General features: G+C 36.3%; 1 protein-coding gene across 4 annotated transcripts in view; it reads left to right on the forward strand.

Annotated features, from left to right (window-relative positions):
• Nucleotides 1-19,097, forward strand: part of MAP2K4 (mitogen-activated protein kinase kinase 4) — a 121,212-nt gene that overhangs the window by 31,010 nt on the left and 71,105 nt on the right. For 3 of the 4 annotated variants that reach the window (XR_002517842.2, XM_003912361.3, XM_003912362.4), the window contains one exon: nucleotides 2,949-3,051. The exons of the other annotated variant lie outside the window; for it this stretch is intronic. Coding sequence is in view for 2 of the 3 variants with exons in the window: in XM_003912361.3 (XP_003912410.1) it covers nucleotides 2,949-3,051 (103 nt within the window). In the remaining variant the exon portion in view is untranslated. The remainder of the gene's footprint in view (nucleotides 1-2,948; nucleotides 3,052-19,097) is intronic. 4 annotated transcript variants of the gene reach the window in all.

Genomic DNA, 19,097 nt, shown 5'->3' on the forward strand with positions numbered 1-19,097 from the left:
CCAGATAGCCAGAAATAGCTTCTCCTGAGTATTGTAAAAGCTATTTTTCTACTTTCCTTGAATCTCACCATCGGTTGACATTTTGGGGCCTTCCTTTTCCTCCTCAAAACTGCCTTAGAAGTTTATCTTAAACTGACTAGTATTTGAAGAGTTGGGGTACACAGATGAGACCCAGCGGTGTAGCTGGATCATGTGCCAGTCTCCTTGGCACTTGTTTTAGGCTCTGAGTGATCTTTGCTTGGAAAGCCTTCAAAACTTGCAGAGTTATTTAGTGTATTTTGTTAGTAAATGATCAGAATATAAATTTGGACTTTTTCAAGATAATTGCAGATGTCTCTGAAGTGCAGAATGTGTTTAAATCTAATTTATGTAACTTAAATCACATTCTGTTAATCATGGTGTACATTTATGAAGTTAATGGCCTTTAAAGCTTTCAATTTAGTTTTTATTTAAATGTGAATGCAATGCTGAAAAAGAATCTCTGTGTATTCAGTATAAATATTTATGTTCAAGAAAACAGCTGAAGTTTTAATTGTTGTAATATATTTTATTGTTTATCTGGTAAGGTTAGCTACTATTCTGTCAAATTGGGCTTTTGAAGAAAGGACCAATTTTTGTTTTTCTTTCAATAGTTTTCACAATAGTTCTTTGTTCTGTCCTTGTCTTGCATTTTGTCTGAGTCTTATTTTCGTTTTTCTCACATGGAGATAATGGATGATGTGCCAGATGGTTTCAAACACAAACTACATGACATATGCTCAGTTTTTGATTTGAGGAGTTTGTAAAGATTGAGTTTCTTCAAATTATGATAGCAAAGTTCCTTAACTTAATCTTTTCTGTAAACAATTTGCCACATTAAGGTAATTCACAGGTTCAGGTTCCAGAGATTAGGGACTTAGTATCTTTGGGGACCACCATTCAGCCCAGTACGGTCTGCTTTCCGGGCCCCAAATATTCATATCCTTCCCATGCGCAAAATACATTCACCCTACCCCAGCGCCTCCAAAATTTTGACTCGTTACAGTATTAACTCAAATGTAAATCTCACCTAAATATTATCAGCTCAAAAATCCTGAATCCCTTTACCAAAATCATTTAAATCAGGCATGGGTAAAACTGAGTATTACCCAGGGCAAATTCCATTTGGTTTCAAGACCTGGGAGTAATCCTCTGTATTTAAATATTTTCTAAAGAAAAGTTTTCAAGAAGTAAAACAGCATATTTACCAAAAATACCTTTTGTTGTGTATTGCTGAACCTCTCACAGAAAGTTTTTCTACCAGCAATATATCTTAATAGTGATTATTTTGCCTAGCCATTCTGATCATCATGTTATCATTATGTATATATAATATAAAACCTTCAAACTTTGCCATTTTCACATGAACAAAAGCTTAAAATGTTTTTGGTGTTAGTACCTTTTTATATTTTTTCTCTTAATTTGTCTTTACTGCTCATATTCTTATCACTTTTTTTCTGTTTTTCTTGGTTTGTATGATGTCTTTGTATAATTTAGAGCTACTTATTTTTGTATTGTCAGAATTTTCCCAAGGTTTAATTTTTTTAGTTTTGTTTTTTTTGGTAATATACTGAGGGTTTTATTTTTTTTTTAAATACAGTCATATCTGCTGTTTTTCCCAGCGTACCCTTTGCACATGTTGTTTGAATGTCCTTCCTCTACATTATGTGGAAAAGTCATAGTGTACTCTCCTTATTTCTGCAAATGGATGTGTCTGGTCTTCACGGGAATTCACATGATCTGGTAGAAAGGAGGCTCATCTTTGAAAGCTCATCTAGGAGCCGTGGCAAGGCGCTCTGTGCTCTTGTCTCTTTGCCATCTTCTCCATCCAGTGTGGCTCTGTCAGATTTTCAGATCTCACGTTTACAGTTTGAACCCTCTAGTAAATCCTCATCCACTGAGGTCAGAAAGTGTTTGGATTGCAGAGATGTTTTTTAAGTAGTTAGTTAACTGTATAATAAACTCTAGAGAGTGAGTGCAGGAAAAAGTGTCCCTAAGGTGAATGTGAAACCAAGATATGCTGCAAATGCTTAAAAAATTCAATTCTGTTACAAAGTATCCTTATAAGTCCTAAAGAAATGATTCTGTAAGACTTACTGATACAGAAAGAAATGTCAGTGAATAAAGCATTTTACAAAGTAGTTTCATGGTCTGATTTCAGTTGTAGTGAAAAAATACATGTCTGTATCTATGTATAGAAAAAATCTGCAATAGAAAGTAAACTGATTATTTTGAGGTACTTGGATTGATAAGTTTATGTAAAATTTTAACCCTATGTATTGTATAGAAGTATATGTAACATTTTTAATATATTTGATCTTTTTTTGCATTTTCTGCTCTTCTACAATGGTGATTTTACTTGGGTAATAAAAAACATTGGTACCTCTTCCCTTCCTACCCCAAGGAAACAGCTTCGCGGAAATAATTATTTAGAATACTTGTGTTACTAACTTGAAGTTTACTCTACCATGATGTTTTTAGCAATTTTTCAGATTCTTCACTCTGTTAACAGTTTATATTAATTAAAATGAGGGAAAATGATATTTATTAAACTGAGGGCGTTAAGTATAACACTGGATAGATGGTAATATTTTTAGAATTTTTCAGTATATCTGCTGAGATCATTGATTTTTATAATAGTATTTTCATTTGCAAAAGTATTAACTTCCCTGAATAATGGAAACTTGAAGTGATAAGCATTCTATCTATTGTATCATACCTAGTGAATGATTTGTAGTTAGTAACAACTTTAGATTATTTTATTTTTTCTTAGTTCTGAGAAATTCCTCATTGCCTTTCAAAATATTGTCTTATATTAACTGTTTGTTAAAGCAAGTTCTCTTGCCTTTTGGTGTGACTTTCTTATGCCCTCAGAATAGTACCTGTTTTGTAGTACTTGAAACTTTTACTTTTTATTTGTTATTTCTCAGGTAAACGCAAAGCACTGAAGTTGAATTTTGCAAATCCACCTTTCAAATCTACAGCAAGGTTTACTCTGAATCCCAATCCTACAGGAGTTCAAAACCCACACATGTGAGTATTCTTGGTAATCAAATAAAAGGCTCAACTCAAGCAAATATTTTAAAGTTATTGTATTTTATGAATTTTTCCAATTATGAGATGTCAGTGTAATTTCTCTGACTAAACTCTCTGGGAATATTGTTTATTCTTTTCCTTCTGGAGTTCCAGTTAAATTGCAAGTTGCATTTAGGAAATTTAACTGTCTTCTGTCCAACTGTACAAATCTTCACCACTTAGTGACAAAATAGAGTCCCATCTTAATAAGCTAGATTCCTGCAAGATTTCCATGTCATAGTAAATTGAAAGAATTGTGTACATGTGAGTTACAGATATCAGTGGTTATTTCATTTACTGGATTTTTAAATTAAACAATAGAAATAATATTGTAGCGTCTTAGTGAAAATATTATTAGAGCATCTTAGTTAATATAAAACAATACCTTCAGAACAGTATTTTACATTCGCCTTCAGTTGAATCTAAGTGATGTGAAATATTAAAAAATCTCTTCTTATTTCCCATCCTAACCTATCATGAAAATGAAGGCCAGTGACTGTACTTTTATAACCATGTCCATAAAAATAATTTTGAGCCAGTTTCAATATTGAGAACTATAAAGCAAGTGGTGTAAGGTATGACTAAAAAGCTGACAGATACATTATTTAAAAAAAAATAATAATTTCTCAACAATTTGCATCTAGACCTTATTAAGGTTAAAATACTTTTATTCTTCCCAAAGAGGCACTTTTATTGCTCGTTTCTTTCAGAATTTGGTATCCATTGTATTTACAAACAGTAACAAATTGGTAGAAGGTAGTGTCTTGCAAAAGAGATGCTTAAAATATTTTTAAAACAGCAGTGTCCAGAAGGGAGTGGGGTGTGGTATGTGTATATATACTTATACTTTCACTTGTAGCCTTAGAGGGAATGAAAGATATTTTAAATAAGAAGTGTAGTAACAATTTATTTTTCTCGATTATCTATCAATTTTATTAGATTAGTGTTCATAATTTTATACTTCTTGTTAGAGCTCAGCCTAGAGTCCCACCCTTTTTATCTTCTCTGAAACGGGGCTCTCATGAGGAAGGAAACTTAGTATTTATTAATTAGTCAGAATTTCAGCAGCAAGGAAACAATTCTTAAAAGAACCTCCTTCCTTATTTCTTAGAATTTGTAGTGAAAGCTAGTACAAAACTAATTATTTAACGTAGCTCATTTCTGTTACCGTAGTTACTAGCTGAACCATATGTTTGAAGTCTAAGAAGGAAAGGATGTAGCAGTAATCACCAAACTTACCAGATATTTCTTTTTCCAAAGCCTTTTTGGACAAGGAGAAAGACAACCTGACTTAAATTAGAACTGGAAAAACATTCATCTATTTGTACTGTCTTCCCTCTGGAGTCTCTTTATGTATGTGGAATTCATGGGGCAAAATTTTTTAAGCAATAGTAAACACAGGGTGGAAAAAAACTTTCTTCCAAAGTTGAGTTCAGGTTTTATTTTTTGTTTTGTTCTTAACTAATGTTTTATAATAAACCTATAGCCAGCTAGGTTTCTCATCCTTTGTTTCTTCTCAGCAAGTATTTAAAGTTTGAAAGGACATGGTGATAGGTATTTTTACCTTATGGTAGAATCTTTAGAGCTTGATTCTGGTATGTAAAAATTTGAGACCCAGACTTTGTTGGAAGTTTTTTATTGTACAGGTCAATTGTTCTGGGTTAGGAATAGGTAACTGCTAGCATTGTTACTGGTCAGAGATAACTGTTTTATTACTTAGAACAGCATTATCTCCTCTACCTTCTCAGCCCCTTCCAAAAGGTATCCTTTTGTACTCTTCCTCTGAGTTGTTTGCCATCAGCACTAAAAGCCATTGTTAGTTTCTGTTTAGGATGAGTACTTGCAGTTAGAAAAACATAACTTGTAGTTTGTGGGAGTTTTGAAGTAAGATATCTCTTACCATTTACATGTTTTTTTCTCCTAAAATTTCCTTGAACTTTAATAATTACGGATGTGAATATAAAACTTGTTCATGAATTTAGGAAAAGATAAGATGAAATAAGCAACCTAATGAAGTTAAGATATGTCACAGGATCTGGTTTCAGATCTCCTTGGCATTTGATATCTCCTGGATTGCAGGATCCTTTGCAAGATTTAAAAAAAAAATTGTAAGAGCGTTCTTTTTTTCTGAGAACCAACAGTTTAAATAAAATTCCAAGAAGTGCCAATTGGCTGTGGTAATTTTAGTAAGGCATAAGGTAATATGGAGTGAATGTCAGATTAAAGTGCACGAGGGGAAGTCATTTTAGATAACCTGCGTGATGAAATGTTTCCCAGAAGAACAAGATTTTACTGCATTTCGAAAGCCAGGCAGGGAAGGTTAAGTGAAGACAAGAGACAGTGGCATTCTGGTGAGCGCATATGTACAAGAGAAGTTTTGGGAACCATGTGTAGATGTGTTTAATTGTAGCAGAGATGTTATTTATAGATTACCTATTTCTCTCTCTCACTGAAAGCTTTTAGCATGTCTTCTTTATTCTTGATATTCTGTAATTATATGAGGATAGCCTCAAATTGCATCATCTTCCCATGTATCAGATTAACCCTTTTAAAGATTCATGTATCTCTTTTTCTGGGAAAATTGCTGCTGCTTTCCTTTTGGTACATTCCTTCATGTTTTTCCTATCACCTTCTTCTGAAACTTGTGTTACTAGGATGCTGGACTGTCTGTATCCCCTGTATCTTAGACTTTAAAAAAATGTGTTCCGTCTCATTGTTTTCTTACTCTGTATCCTGGGAGATTTTCTTTATTTTCCATCCCCTCTATGGAATCTTGGCAATCAGTTTTTTTCCAAGAGTTGATTGTGGCATTTTCTTAGGATTCTATTCTTAATTTATGGATGCAAAATAGGGAATTAAAAAATTCTTTTCTGTTGTTTGAATTATCGATTTCCTCAAGGGTCAGTTTTTCTGACCCTTTTCTTTCTCATTAGTTTTTTTTCACATCTTATAATTTTTTTTTTTTTTTCATGTCTTGTTCTTGATTGTTTCTTGAATGGGAGCTTTGGTTATGGATCATCACCTGGTGGGCTTGGCTTTACTTTTCTGTGAGTATTTTGAGAGCTAGCTCTTAGGCCAGGAATATTACCAATGCTAGAATTAGTAGAGCCAACATTCACCTTAGGAAGCCTGGTTCTCTCTAGATATGTTTGTTTTCTTTGAAAACATGTCCCCTTTTTATTTTAGGGGAAGAGTAAAGAGGAAAAGTGGAACTGACTAGATTTTCTAGTGTTTTTTGTTTGTTTGTTTGTTTGTTTTGTTTTTTTTTAAGTGGCAGAGTCTCACTATATTGCCCAGGCTGGTCTTGAACTCCTAGACTCAAGGGATCCTCCCTCCTCAGCCTCCCAAAGTGCCTGGCCTAGACCTTCCCTACAGAAAGAAGTTTAATTAACTCCGGTTTCTAGGCTTTCATTGCTTCTGACCATGAATTCTCTCTGATCCAGGGTTCCATTGGGACCATGATTTCTCTCTCATATTCGCTGCATGTCTGCCTCCTACCATCTGTTACAGGTTATAGTTTTTTCTCTCTGTTTATTTTTAAACCTTTTGTTATGGAAAATTGCAAAAGTAAAAGTAAAGTGGTAGATGAATCTGTCTTTACTGTCAATCAGCTTTAACAGCTTCAGCAGTTAGTAGCATGGCCATTGTTGTTTTATCTTTTCCTCCAACCCCTTAGTTTTAACCAAATCTCAGATGTTATGCAATCTATAAATATTTTAGTATGCATTTATAAAAGATAAGAGCTGCTTTTTAAAGACATAATCATAGTACCATTGCTACATCTAGAAGAATAAATAATTCTTTAATATCATCAAATAAGCAGATGACCTCATTAGTTTTTTTATTTTTAATAGTTTGAAGTAAGGTCTATACAAGGTCCTGCATTCTATGCAGTTAACTGATCAGTCTTTTAAACTAGAGTTCCTTCTCTTGAAATCAATTAGTTTTTCTTTGTGATACATTTTTATCTACTCTCAGGCATTCGGAAATTTAATTCTTTTAATTTGTTTATTGCTTATTTCCTTTAAAAAAGGATTTTGGGGGGGGTTCTTGGAGGATGAGGAGACAACCTGAACAGGAAACCTTGATTTTTAATTATCATTGATTAAAATTATAAATATTTCTGACAGAAAATGCATATTATAATAGAGACTCTTGTACCCACTAACGTTTTGCCCCTTGGCTTTTAAAATGAAAGATTAAACTGGATAGCCAAAGAGTACAAAGAAAGAACAAAGGAAAAATGTGTGGCTACCTTTTAAATTTTCATCAGGTTTGGATTCTACTAGACACTATAAGTCTTTTTGATACTCTAGGGATATTCTTATAAATGTGGCCGGCTTGTGTCAAAATCATGTTGTGTATATGAATTTGACAAACAGAAGTAGATATTCTGGTAAACATTCTGTGTTTTCATGATGGTGAGTTATGGTTGAGTGCTCTCAGTGTACTGAATCATTTAGAATGTATTCAGTACAATTGTTATTCTGAAAGAACAGCCCTTTTATCTTCATAACATATCACAATTGTCAAGAAGAAACACTAGCTTAAAAGTTAACACTGGAAATAAATAGTGATGAATGCAGATAACATTTTGGGGCTTAAGCGTTTTGGAACCACACGTTTTAAGTTTAAAGGGCTCTCTTTAGACCAAAAGGATCTCTAGGATCTCCCATATCTTTGTTTATTGCATTGGAACAGACACTTAATTGTGCTATAGAACATCTAGGAGTAGTTTAAAGAGGTTTCAAAGTCCCTAGTTAATAACTAATATTCCTCATATTTCTTGATGAGCCTTCTCAGTAGAACTTTATCTTAAAACTTAGAATTTCTTCTTCTGTTGGTTAAATTGTGAGAACTTTGTCTTTTAAACGTTGCTGTCTTAGAATTAATGATGAGGCCGGGCACAGTTGCTCACACCTGCAATCCCAACACTTTGGGAGGCCGAGGCAGGAGGATTGCTTGAGCCCAGAAGTTCGAGACCAGGCTGGGCAACATGGCGAAACCCCATTTCTACAAAAATAGAAAAAATTAGCCATGTGTGATGGCATGCGCCTATGGTCCCCCCAGCTACTTGGGAGGCTGAAGTGGGAGGGTCAATTGAGCCCTGGAGGTTGAGGCTACAGTGTGCCACTGCACTCCAGCCTGTGTAGGAGTAGAGACTCTGTCTCTATTTAAAAATACAATAAAAATTTGTTTTTTAAAAGAAATAGCAATGGGTAGAAATTTAGGAGTCTGGATTTCTATCCTTGCATTGTCGTTATCTCTGTGACCTTGACTTTATCACTTAATTCTGATCTCAATTTAGGCATTGAATTAGAATAGCGGCATACACTATTTTATGTAATGAATTGGGAGGGGAGAGAATTAAGCCAGCTTTGCACTACTTTCTTTAAATAAAGTCTCATCTACAAGACTGATAGGCTAAAAAGGGAAAGGAGGACCTTCTGTGACTGACGTGTTTGTGAGGTGGGAGAGAGCTTGTAGCGTTGTCTGCCTTCATTCCCCAGAATAGTCCCAGGACATCTCTGGTGAATTTCTAAGTGTGAATACCTCTAATCTACATGAATTTGGAAGGTTTTTTCTATCTCTGAAATTTTTGAAGCAATCATGATACTATGAAATCTCTACATTTCTGTAGTGGAACACTTTTACAAAATAGCAGTAATGGTAGAAGTATTTATGGGTGTGTATTAGTAGATGCTGTTTAATCTCAAATGTGGTAAATACTATGGCGTGTGTGTGTGCGTGTGTGTGTGTGTGTGACTGGTTTGGCGCTACTGCTGCGAATCTTTTTTTCTTACTGTAGTAAATACACATAAAGTAAAAATTTTTATCTTAACCATTTTAAGTATACAGTTTGTTGGGATTAATTACGTTCACATTGTTGTGCATTTGTCACCATCATCCATCTCTAGAACTCTTTCCTCTTCTCCAGTTGAACTTCTGTACCCGTTAAGCAGTAAGTCCTTATTCTCCTTCCTCCCAGCCCTGGCACCCACCATTCTACTCTCTGTCTCTGTGAATCTGACTGCTTTTTAGGTACCTCTTGTAAGTGGAATCGTAACAATATTTATTTTGTGTCTAGCTAATCTCATTCAAAATAATGTCTTCAAGGTTCATTCATATTGCAGAATGTATCTTTCTCCACCCTTTTTAAGGGTGAATAATTATTATTTTATAGTTATGTGTATGCAGCATTTTGTTTAGCCATTTATCTGTTGTTGGACATTTGGGTTGTTTCTACCTTTTGGCTCTAGTAAATAATGATGCTGTGTTTGGGATAATCTTTAAAGCTTAGATCATTGTACTTCTTAAAGTTACGGTTTAGGGATATTCAGTCTTATCTTTAGTCCCACATTGTACCTCAGCGTACCTGAAGCTGTGGTACGTTTCCGTAAGTCAGCAATTCACTGGAGAAGTGATTCTCTACAGAGGTAGCAGTGGTAATAGAAGTGGTAGAACTGATTCTCTTTGTGGGCCCTTTCCCCCTTGAGATTCACATTCCGTTCAAGCTGGATGTTTATAGCTGAGGTGGTGGATGCTAATTCTGGAATATATATTTGCATCGATTAATGATACATGCTGTTGAGTTGTGTGCTTTTGGTATTATAAATCGTCTTTGTTCTTGAATCAGAGACCGAGGCAGACATTAGAAGATAGCCCTGGGTTTTTAACCAACAGTACTTCCAAGTGCTGTTCCTTGAAGATATAGCTGACTTCTTAGCTGTTGATGAGTGTTCCAACCATTTCTAATCAGGCAGTTATGTTTTTGAGTTCTGATTTCAATCAGAATATTGTAAGACCTTTTGCCTTTGTAGTATGTATATTTCTGGAAACTTTTATCTATTATTAAGGAAATTTTCTATATAAAGGTAACTTTTTTTCAGTGTTTTTTTTTTTTTTTTTTTTTTTAGTCTACAACTGAGTAACAGTATGATTATATTATTGTTCTTGAGCAAATTTGTTTTCCCCAGAGTTAATAACCGCCTCATTTATGGTTCACTGTGAATCTTCTCTGAACGTAATTAAATACATCAGTTGATCATTCAGTTCTTCCCCTCTCCTCCCCCACCTTTTTTTTTTTGAGTTAGCTATCTAGCCATACTCTTGCTTTAGTCTGGAGTGGTTATACTTGAGGCCTGCTTCACAGGGCTGTTGCCATTGTTTTGTGAATGCCTGATTCTGATTCTCTGTTTCTGGGATTTTATCTTTTTGTTTTATTTTTCGCGTTCCCACTCTCATTTTGGTAGAGTGTATATTCTAAGTCTTCCTGAGATAATAATTCTTTCTTAGTAGTTTTTAACTATTTCTTAAGCTTTTTGGTGTTTGTGTGCCTGAATATGCCTTTGTCTTTTTTCAGACAGGGCCTTGTTCTGTTTCCCTGGCTGGAGTAAATGGTGCTATCATAGCTTGCTGCAGTCTTGAACAACTGGACTCAAGTGATTCTCCTACCTTAGCCTCCTGAGTAACTGGCACTACAGGCATGTGCCACCATGCCTGGCTCATTTTCGAATTATTTTGTAGAGGACGGGGTCTTGCTATGTTGCCCAGGATGGTCTCGAACTCAAGCTGTCTTCCTTCCTCGGCCTCCCAGAATGCTGGAATTACAGGCATGAATCACTGCTTGGCCTTGAAAATGTCTTTAAATAAATAACCCTCATAATAGATTAGCAGTTTTATTGGGTATAGAATTCTGGGGTAGAAATTTTTTTCCAGAATTGTGTTTGTATTTTGACAATGTTTTCTGTTTTCCATGGTTACTTTGAAACATTAGATGTGACTTTGATTCGAGAACCTTTGTATGTAACCTCTTTTTTCTTTTGTGATTTATTGTGGGGCTTTTTCTTTTTCCCCAGTGTCTGAAATCTTGATATATTTGCATTCTTCCCCCCATACACCTCCCCTGTTCCCTTTTCCCAGTCTTCTCCCTCCTTCCCCTCCTCCCCTTACCTTTCTTTTTCCTTGTAGTTTGCTCTCAGTGGACTCTTTCAATCTAGAAACCACTCTTTCATTCTAGGAAAGACAATTTATTATTCTTTTATTCATCTGGGATGTGTGTTCTTCTTACATTGCTATATCGATTCAGTGAAATCCCATCAGACTTTTAAAATATGTATAATGTGACATTTTGATTCTAAAATATGTATGAAAATGGAAAGGACCTAGCCAAAAACAATTTTGTAAAACAGTAAGTTGGAGGACTTAAAACAACCTGATTTCAAGGTTGACTGTAACACAATCAGCCTACAAGTACAACCTACAAGGTGCAGTAATTAAGGCTTGGTGGAAGGATATTAAGGATAAACAAATAGATCAATGGAATGTAATAGAAAGTCCAGTAGACAAACACACATGTATAGTCAATTTATTTTTGACTTTGATGCTTGTACAGTTCAATGGGAAAAAAGATAGGCTTTTCATGGTGATGGAACAAACTGGAAAAAGGTTTGAAAGGATAAATCTTAATTTCTACTTCACACCATATGCAAAAATTACCTCAAGATGATTTATTGACCTAAAAGTAAAAGCAAAAACTCTATAAAGCTTCTAAAAGAAAACATGCAAAATATGTTTATTGTCTGGCATGGGCAAAAATTTCTTTGATAGGACAAAGAAACTACTAAAAAATAATAAATTGGATTGTATCGAAATTAAAAATTTCTGCTCATCAAAAGTTTTTAAAGAAAATAAACAGGCAAGGCTAGGCGCAGTGGCTCATGCCTGTAATCCTAGCACTTTGGGAGGCCGAGGTGGGCAGGTCACTTGAGGTCAGGAGTTCAAGACCAGCCTGACCAAAATGGTAAAACCCCATGTCTACTAAAATACAAAATTAGCTGGGCGTGGTATTGCATGGCTGTAACCCCAGCTACTTGGGAGGCTGAGGCGAGAGAATTGCTTGAACCTGGGAGACGGAGGTTGCAGTGAGCAGAGATCGCACCACTGCACTCTATCCTGGGTGACAAGAGCAAAATTCTGTCGAGGCGGGCGGCGGGGAGCAAGGAGGAGGAGAGGGGTAGGGGGAGGGAGAGAGAGAAGAAAACATTCACAATGTATATATATCTGACAAAGGACTTTTGTATGTATAATGAACTACAACTCAAAACAAGCCAGTTTACTTTTTTGTTTTTGAGACAGAATCTCTGTCACCAAAGCTGGAGTGCATCATAGCTTACTGCAACCTTGAACTTCTGGGTTCCAGCGATCCTCCTGCCTCAGCCTCCAGAGTAGCTGGGACTACAGGCACATTCCATCACGCCTGACTCGTTTAAAAAAATTTTTTTGTAGAGGTGGGATCTTGCTATGTTGCACAGGCTGGTTTTGAACTCTCCTTAAGTGATCCCCCTGCCTCGGCCTCCGAGAGTGCTAGGACTACTGGCATTGAACCACTGGGCCAGCCCAAACAACCCATTTTAAAAAATGGTTTAAAGACTCTGATAGACAGTTTACAAAGAAGGTATTGGAATGGATAAGTATGTGAGAAACAGCCGTAAGAACATTAGTAATAAGAGAAGTGCAGACTGAAACAAAAAGGTGATACCACTACACCTCTACCCGAAGGGCTAGAATTTAAAAGACCAGGCCATATCTTGGCAAATATGTGGTGTAAGCAGAATTTTCCTGTATTGTTGAGGAAACAGAAAATGGTACAGCCACGTTAGAAAACTCTTTGCTAGGTTTTTAATAAAATAAATCAGCACCTGCCTCCTGACCCAGCAGTCCTATTTGTTGTTATTTGCCTAAGATGAAAACACTCTCAGAAAGATTTGTAAGTGAATGTTCATGGAAAGTTTATTCGGAATAGCCTCCAAATTAGAAAGAACCCAGAGTGTTCAATAATGGAAGAATGAAGAAACAAATTGTGGTATATTATTTAATAAAATACTCTTCCTCAGTAAAGTGGAGGAAATACTGATACCTGCAACCATATTGATGAATCCCTGAAAATGCTGAGCAGAAGAAGCCAGACGCAAAAGAGAACATACTGATTCTATCTCTGTGAAATCGAGAGAGGCAGGACTGATCTCTGGTGATTGAAATCAGATCAGTGTTTGCCTCTGGAGGAGATTGACAAGAATGGCACCAGGGAACCAGGGAATTTTCTGGGGTGATGGAATGCTCTATATCTTGCTATATTTTGTGAAATAGAAAGGTGCCTGCATTGGCAAAACTCATTGAGCCACATATGCTTATGTTTTGTGCATCTCACTATATGTAAATGATGCCTCAATTTAAAAAGCAATCCAGAACAATAACAATAATATATATACATATATTATTATTATTATTATTATTGGGTTTTTTTTGAGACGGAGTCTCGCTCTGTCACCCAGGCTGGAGTGCAATGGTGCGATCTCTGCTCACTGCAACCTCCGCCTACTGGTTTGAAGTGATTCTCCTGCCTCAGCCTCCCGAGTAGCTGGGATTACAGGCCCATACCACTGTGCCTGGCTAGTTTTTTGTATTTTTAGTAGAGACAAGGTTTCGCCATTTTGGCCAGGCTGGTCCTCAGGTGATCCGCCTACCTCGGCCTCCCACAGTGCTGAGATTGCAGGCATAAGCCACTGGGCCTGGCCTAATTTTTGTATTTTTAGTAGAAACGGGGTTTTGCCATGTTGGCCAGGCTTGTCTCAAACTCTTGACCTCAGGTGATCTGTCCGACTCGCCTCCCACAGTCTGGGATTACAGGCTTGAGCCGCCGTGCCCGGCCAGTAATAATAAAAATTATATTGATAGTTTTTTTAGTCTCTCTGAACAGTATTTGTGGTTTTCTGTCCTTGTTCTCAAAGCACCTATACATTTCAACAATTTAGATGACCTGATACATATGTGAACACTGTGTTTTTATTGAATTCAGCTTTCATGCCTGTGGAACAATATTGTGATCAATTTTATTTCTGCCCATGTGGTTTCCCTTTTCATGATGTTTGGAAGAACCCTTCTCAAAAATTCAAAAGAGTGAAATTTTTAAGAAGGTTATCAAGTTTCTTTTGAGGATTAATCTAGAGTATCTGTTGCACCACATCAGGTATAGTGTACCCCTAAGTAGCTAGAGTTCCCTAAAATGTGTGGGGACATGTTTTCAGTGTGCTTTAAAAATAACATTTCTTTCTTTTTTTAATACAGAAAAAGTATAAAGAAGAAAGCCAAAATGGCCCATTATCTTATCATCCAGGTAGTTCATGTTACCCTTTAAAAAATCAGTAGTACCTGCTTCTGGTAAGATAATTCAGTTGGTGCAGAAAGTTATAAAACAAAAAATAAGCTTCGTGCCCTTAATATTTATTTCCAAAGATAACCCTATTAAATGTAAAATGCCTTGCACAAAAGCTTATTATATGTCAGAATACATAATAATTTATATAGATCCTTAAAGAATATTTACACACAATAGCAGCTTTTTTTCTGCACTTTTTTGTAGCTTGAGTTTTTATTGACTTAATAACTTAGTACGTCTTGAAAATATTTCTGAATTAACCCATACCCTTTTCTTCCTCCTCCTCTTCTTCTTCTTCTTTTTTGTTTTTTGAGTTTTTCTCACTCTTGCCCAGGCTGGAGTGCTGTGGTGCGATCTCAGCTCCCCGCAACCTCCACCTCCCAGGTTCAAGTGATTCTTGTGCCTCAGCCTCCCAAGAAGCTGGGTTATAGGCATGCACTACCACACCTGGCTAATTTTTGTATTTTTTGGTAAAGATGGGGTTTCACCATGTTGGCCAGGCTGGTCTTGAACTCCTGGCCTCAAGTGATCCACCCGCCTCGGCCTCCTGAAGTGCTGGGATTACAGGGGTGAGCCACTGTGCCCCATGCACATATCCTATTCTTAGTTGTATAGTATTCATTTCATTGTATAGGTGTATTATGTTTCCTTATTGATAGCTATTTAGATTATTTTCATTGTTTAATTAAAAACAATGTTTTAGAGGACAACTTTGTGCTGGTGAAATGTACTTTTAAAAATTAACCAATGTTTACTTCTTCATAGATTGGTAATTTTCAGCCCTTGTCATAGGAGAGACTGGAAGTAGCTGTGTCTTCTCAACCTCGTTACTATTGAGATATTAGATTGGAAAATTCTTTGTTGTGGGAGGCCATCGTCCTGTGCATGGTAGGATGTTTAGTTTAGTGGCGTCCCACTAGATGTCAGTAACACAAGCTCCCTACTAGCTGTGACAGCCAAAATGTCTGCAGACGTTACCAAATGAACCTTGGGGTGCAAATTTGCTGCTTCTTAGGACCACTGGTACAGAGAGCACTGCAGGTTTACACAGATGAACCTTTTTCCTGACTGAGGAGCTGCAGAAGTCAGATATAAGAGGTGTATTCCTTGGGGTTTGAATGGATGCCAGAAAAGGGGAATTGGAGAAGGGCTATAGGGATATCTCATAGAGTCCAGGGAGAACATCAAAGCTTTGGGAGCAAGTCATAGTTGCCAGAAACCAAAGCAATCCAGTACGTGTTCTTTCATATATTTAGCAAATGTTTGTTGAATGTCTGCCTTCTGCTAGTTACTATGGTGTGGGCATAGGTATTTCATGTAGAAAAAAGAGATGTGATTGTTACTTCATGAAGCTTGAGATTTAGAGGTAGACAAAGATGTGTGTGTGTGTGTATAAAATTATAATCACCTACATGCTATTAAAGGAAGAGAACCAGGTGCTAATGAGAGAATGAAATATGGGCCTAATTTAGAAGGAGGGTGGTGAAAATGTAGTCAGTGAAGGCTTCTAAACCTGAGTGAATTTTACTAGATTTGGGGGAGGGATTGATGAGTGTTCCAAGTGGAAGGAATAGCATGTATTTGAAATTACCAAGGTGGGAAATATTCAACTTGTCATGGAATGGAAGGAATGGCAGTTCACATGGAAGATGACTGAATGAGAAAGGAAAAACAAATTTAGATTAAAGTTGTAGAGACAGTTAGATGTGGAGAGATGGGCCACATAATATAGGGCCTTGTAGATAAAGAGCTGGATGACATCCAAAGTGTAGTGGGGAGCTATAAGCAGTTGAGTGATTTACAATCTAAACTGATTATTTACAGTCTAAAGTAATTATTCTGGCTGCTGTGTGGCATATGTATTGAAAGGAGGTAAGAATATAGGGAGACCTGATAAAGCTGTGGTAATATAGCTAAAGCATAATAGTCATCTATTATGACTTTAATAATATTAAATTGATGACAGTTGAGGTAGAGACTGTGAAGAAATTTTGGAAGTAATTAATAAATATTGGTGATAATTTATAGATGATGACAAGGAGGAAGGTGTTCATAGTGACTTGTAGAATTCTGGCTTGAATTAATGGGTTCAGCTGCGATTACTGTGATGGAGACTACTGGGTATGGAGCATCCATAAATGGGGGTCATAGGGCAAGATTGAGTTTTAGATATACTAAGTTTGAGATACGTGTGACATATTTTATTAGTGATGTCAAAACATATATATATATAGTGTGTGTGTATATATGTATGTGTATGTGTACATGTGTGTCTGTGCTTATGTGCATGTATCACATACTGTGGCGTTGAAAATATGAGTCTGGTGCCAGAGGTGAGGTTGTAGATTGGAGATAAAAAGTTGAGAATTGCTGGCATATAGATGAAAGAGTTGCCTAGGAATAGAGAGTGAGAATGTATTTTGATGAGAAAATTGGGTCCAGGGCTGAGCCCCAAGAAAATCTAACATTTAGAGGTTGGATAGAAGAGGAGGGACAGGCAAAAATTAAAAGATGCTTGATAATTAGGAAGCAAACTGGTAGTATGTGATGTTATAGAAATCTAGCATTGTTTCAAAGTGCAGTTGGGAAGGAATTATGGTTGGCTATGTCTAATGTTCTGAGAATGCTAGTAAAGCTACCCTCTTGGCAAAAGCTCCCAAGTTATACTTTAAACTACTCTTAATTTCTTATATACTTGGGAAGAGGTTTTAGCTGTCACTGGAAATTGGAGCCTAAACAGGGAAAGGATCTCATGAAAACATGTAGCCTATAGATTTAGGGCAGTTTTGCTTACCTTTTCTTGAAGAAGCATAGACCAGAAAAACTGTTCTAAGAGTAAACTTTGAGTACAACTGACACAGGATCAGCTCTTAGGAAACAGTCAATAGCAGCGTGATGCAAACATGAATGTTTGTCTTGTCCTCTTTAATGTTACTCTTTTCCGTGGTGATAAAACATTTCTTTGTATTTTATAAATCAGTACTACTTCAAAATACTGCAGACTTATCTAATTTGTCTAATACATTCTGTTCACTAAATATGAATATCAGAATTTGAAATTTTCTATTTACAGTGTTTGAGCCATTCTTCTGGACATTTCATTTTTCAGTTCTTCCTTTTGCCTCATCTTAGATCACAGCAAAGATACTCATTTGTTAGTAGTGCCAGGAAGCAGGCAGTTTCCATGGTAACTGACAGACCGAGTTTACTGTGGAAATTTCCGGAATTAACAGAGCTGCATTGCAGAAGGATGCATAAAGCAGTATTCATCTAGAGATCGTAACAGTACGGACACAGAAGAACAGTTGCAGTGGTGTGCAGGGTATGTCTTACCTTTATTTTCCTGTCTAAGGAAGATTAGTCATATATATGTGTGTGTGTGTGTATATATATATATATGCTGAGGAGACAGTAAAACAGCTTGGGGCATTTTAGTATATGCTGGCTTGATAGAGTCAAAGTTGCTTAGGAAAAAGAAGGAAGAAATGATTTGGGAAAGAAGGTATATTTGATAGCATTGGGAAGAAATCAAGATCAGATGATTGAGGTAGAAGAATGTGATAGTGAAATAAGAGGAGAAAACATACTTCAAACTAATTAAATAATAAAAGGTTCTTACAGATAGCGGTTCTAGGCACAAGAAGATATTTATTTATTGAAGGAAAATAGTAGACATTGTCAAGTTTGAGAAATCAAGTTCTCGTGTCCAGGAAGAAGAAATCTGTTAAGATAATTACCTATTACTTGCTGAAAGATAGGTAGATATGAGAGATGTCCAAGATATTAAACAAGGAAGTTTGCTGACATCTTAGTGTACTTACCTCAGTGATGAGAGAATCCTAGGAGGGTTTCTGCCCCTAATTCCACTCCCTGTTGATTGGTGGGGGGTTTTCAAGAAAAATTCTGAAATGTATCTTGAGATTAAATTCTGGAAACAAAACTATAGGATTTGGGCAGATAATTGAAGGTGCCTGTCATACAGAGCATAATTATAAATTTAAAAGAAAAAGGATATAGAAAATATGATTTAGATTATTTGCATGATAGGTGCAATTTAGGTTGCTAGATATCATTTGGTATCATTTATATCATGTAGTCAGCAAACTACAGCTCATGAGCTGAATCCATCCTGTTTGCTTGTATTTGTAAGTAAAGTTTTATTGGAACATAGCCACACCCATCCCCGCAAAGCCTAAAATATTTGCTATCTGGTTCTTTACAGAAAAAGTTTGTAACTCGTGATTTAGATGGTGTACTAGATTTTTCAAGGCTTCTGTGAGATTACCACAAACTTGGTGGCTTAAAACAACAGAAATTTATTCTCTCACAGTTCTAGAGGCCAGAAATCTGAAGGTGTTGGCAGGGCCATGCTTCTCCCAAAGGTTCTAGGGGAGGATCCTTCCTTTCTTTCAGCTTCTGGTACTGCTGCTCTTCTTTGGCTTGTGGCAGCGTAACCATAATCTCTATCGCCTTCTTCCCCTGTGTCTGTCTTGTGTGTCTCTATTTTCTCCTTTTCTTTGTTTGGTCTCTTATAAGAACAGTCACTTTATTTAGTGCCCACCTAATCCAGAATCTCTTTTTTGAGATCCTTAATTTCATCTGTAAAGATAGGTTACTTTCTGAGATTCTGGATGGACATATCTTTTTTGTGTGTGTGTGCAGATGGTATTGAAGAACTGGGTTTTGGCTTAAGTCACATTGTATATTAGGGATAGCCAGTTCTTAGTGTTTCCTTTGACCTGCTGGAGAAGATATTAAACCAGGTTTCAAAGGCAAGGTGATAGAG

The sequence above is a fragment of the Papio anubis genome, chromosome 17 (assembly GCF_008728515.1).
Source record: "Papio anubis isolate 15944 chromosome 17, Panubis1.0, whole genome shotgun sequence".
Lineage (NCBI taxonomy): Eukaryota > Metazoa > Chordata > Mammalia > Primates > Cercopithecidae > Papio > Papio anubis.